Source organism: Fukomys damarensis, unplaced genomic scaffold (genome assembly GCF_012274545.1).
Source record: "Fukomys damarensis isolate Sample0158 unplaced genomic scaffold, DMR_v1.0_HiC HiC_scaffold_19, whole genome shotgun sequence".
Lineage (NCBI taxonomy): Eukaryota > Metazoa > Chordata > Mammalia > Rodentia > Bathyergidae > Fukomys > Fukomys damarensis.
Genome location: NW_022900931.1, coordinates 62704877 through 62707580, shown reverse-complemented (window position 1 = coordinate 62707580; position 2704 = coordinate 62704877). Strand labels below are relative to the sequence as shown.

General features: G+C 46.3%; 1 protein-coding gene across 1 annotated transcript in view; it reads right to left on the bottom strand.

Annotated features, from left to right (window-relative positions):
• The window catches only part of Foxa3 (forkhead box A3), an 8175-nt gene that overhangs the window by 1042 nt on the left and 4429 nt on the right, over positions 1-2704 (bottom strand). Inside the window, 2 exon segments of the mRNA XM_033765862.1 lie at position 1; positions 4-610. The exon segment at position 1 is cut by the window's left edge and continues 1042 nt beyond it. Coding sequence (XP_033621753.1) covers position 1; positions 4-610 — 608 coding nt within the window.

Genomic DNA, 2704 nt, shown 5'->3' with positions numbered 1-2704 from the left:
TCCCACTGGCCCCTTTTTTCACTTTCTCCTCCAGCTTGAAGCGCTTCTGGCGACGCAGGTAGCAGCCGTTCTCAAACATGTTCCCGGAGCTGGGGTGCAGGGCCCAGTAGGAGCCCTTGCCCGGCTTGTCCGGGGAGCGCGCCACCTTGACGAAGCAGTCGTTAAAGGACAGTGAGTGGCGGATGGAGTTCTGCCAGCGCTGCTGGTTCTCCCGGTAGTAGGGGAAGAGGTCCATGATCCACTGGTAGATCTCGCTGAGCGTGAGCATCTTGCCAGGCGCCTGCTGGATGGCCATGGTGATGAGCGAGATGTAGGAGTACGGTGGCTTGGCGTGGGCCAGAGGTCGCCGGTAGCCCTTGGGCATCTCCTTCCCGTGCACCAGCCCGGACCCCGGGTCCCCGTACCCAGAGCTGCTACCTGCGCCACTGCTGGCACCCAGGCCTGGGAAGGTGGGTCCCAGGGGCGCTGAGGGGGCAGGCGGTGCCAGGGGTCCTGAGGGCAGCGGGGAGGCAGGAAGCCCCCCGGGGGGGTAGGGAGAGCTTAGAGGGTTCAGCGTCATGTAGGAGTTGAGAGGTGCCATGGTGGGCACTGGGGTCACCGGAGAGTAGACCTGCGGGGAGAGAAAGGCGGGAAAGGGTCAGTGTGTGTCCACTCTGCTGGTCAGTAAGAGATCACGGGACCAGCTGTGGGACGGTCCATCCTTCGTCTTGCCTCTGCGGTAGGCATGGGGGTGCACACTCGTAACCCCAGCACTCTGGGACTCTGAGGCAAAAGGATCTCAAGTTCAAGGCTAACCTGGGCAACTGAGTGTCTTAGTAAGACCACAGGTCCCCTACCATCATTACCTCCCTCTGAGACAGCTGTCTCTTGAAGTCTCTTCCTCTTCCCTGTACAGCCTCTCTCTACATCCCCATCCTCCTACCCATCACGCTCTCTCTCATACACGAGGTCACACTCGAAGTGGTTCTCAAAGTGTGTTCCGGGCGGGACACTCTGGGGAGTCCCTGAGGTCAAAAACCATTTTGCAAATCATACCGAGATGTTATTGGCCTCTTTCACTCTCGTTTTCATGAGCAGTGGAGTATGGTAGAGTTTTCCAGAGTCTTGAGGACATGTGATATTGAGACACAGAGAAGACAGAAGCAGCTGAGACTCTCTGTCTTCTATTGAGACAGACTTATTTGCAAAAATGGGATGCTACTCTTCTCACTCAATTTTTGAAACATAGCTATCTTAATAAAATCATATATGTCTAATAACAAGTGATTGTTTTAAAAAAAAATAGTATAGGTGATTGAATCCAGGATCTTTGCACTAAGCAACATCCACATCCCTAGTCCTTTTTTAATTTTTTTAATTTTAAGACAGTTTCTTGCTAAATCCTTAAGCTGTTGGGGCTTGAACTTGAGATCCTCCTGCCTCAGCCTCCCAGAATTCTGGGATTACAGGCATGCATCACCATACCCAGCCATGATGGCCATTTTAAACTGGATTTTTACATGATTAATACATTTTTTAAAAATTCTCAGTTTTAATTTTTACTATGGTATCAACAGATATAATCCACACTGACAGACACTGCTTGGGGTCTTCAATAATTTTTAAGAGTTAAAGAGGCCCTGAGACCAAAAAACGTGAGAAATCAATTTTTTGACTTGAAAAAAATTGAGAAAGCAATCAAAATTGGCCAAGTCAGGTCTGGGGATTTTAGCTCAATGGTTCCACCTCGCAAGTGCAAGGACCAAAGTTTGATCCCCAGTACCAAACAACAACAACAAAAAAGGCCAAGTCAACTACAAAATTGATTTCCTAATAAACTATAGTTCAATTTTAATAAGTAGTTAATACAAATATCTAATAATCTAACCAATATGTATAGCTCTTTATCAATATTTAGATTATAAACTCTGATTTTCCTTTTTTCTTTTTTTGAAATGAGGACTCATAGGGATGGGCAGATTTAAGAAAATAATGAGGACTCATTACATTGTCTGGGCTGACCTTTGACCTGACCTCAAGTGATCCTCAGCCACCTAAGTAGATGGGACTATGGATGTGTGCCACTGCACCCAGTTTAAAAGTGATTGGTTTGATGTTATTTTACTCTTTTTAGCTTTCTTTCTTTCTTTTTTTTTTTTGTGGAGGAGACAAGGTTTCTCTGTGTAGTTCAGGCTGGCCTTGAACTCATGGCAATCTTATCTCAACCTCCCAAGTGCCAAGATTATATATAGGTGTGCACCACCATGCCTGGCAAAAAATTATTGTTTGTATTTTTTATTTTTATTTTATATTTGGTACCAGGGGTCGAAGTCGGGTCCTTAAGCTTGCAAGGCAGGCAGCGGAACCACTAAGCTAAATCCCTGGCCCTAAAAATTATTGTTTTTATAGATCAAAAATTTTATCTGGCAAACATAGTGGTGAATGCTTATAATCCCAGCACTATGAAGGATCTCAAGTTTGAATCTGGCCTACATATCAAGAGCCTGTTGGGGGCCGGGGACTTAGCTCAGTGGTTTTGCCACCTGCCTCCCAAGTGTAAGGACCCGAGTTTGATCTCCGGTACCAAAAAACAAAACAACAACAAAAAAACAAGAGCCTGTCAGGCTGGGGGTTTAGCTCAGTGGTGCCACAGCCTGCCTTGCAAGTGCAAGATCCTGAGGTCAATTCCCAGTACCAAAAAAAAAAAAAAAAAAAAAAAAAAAAA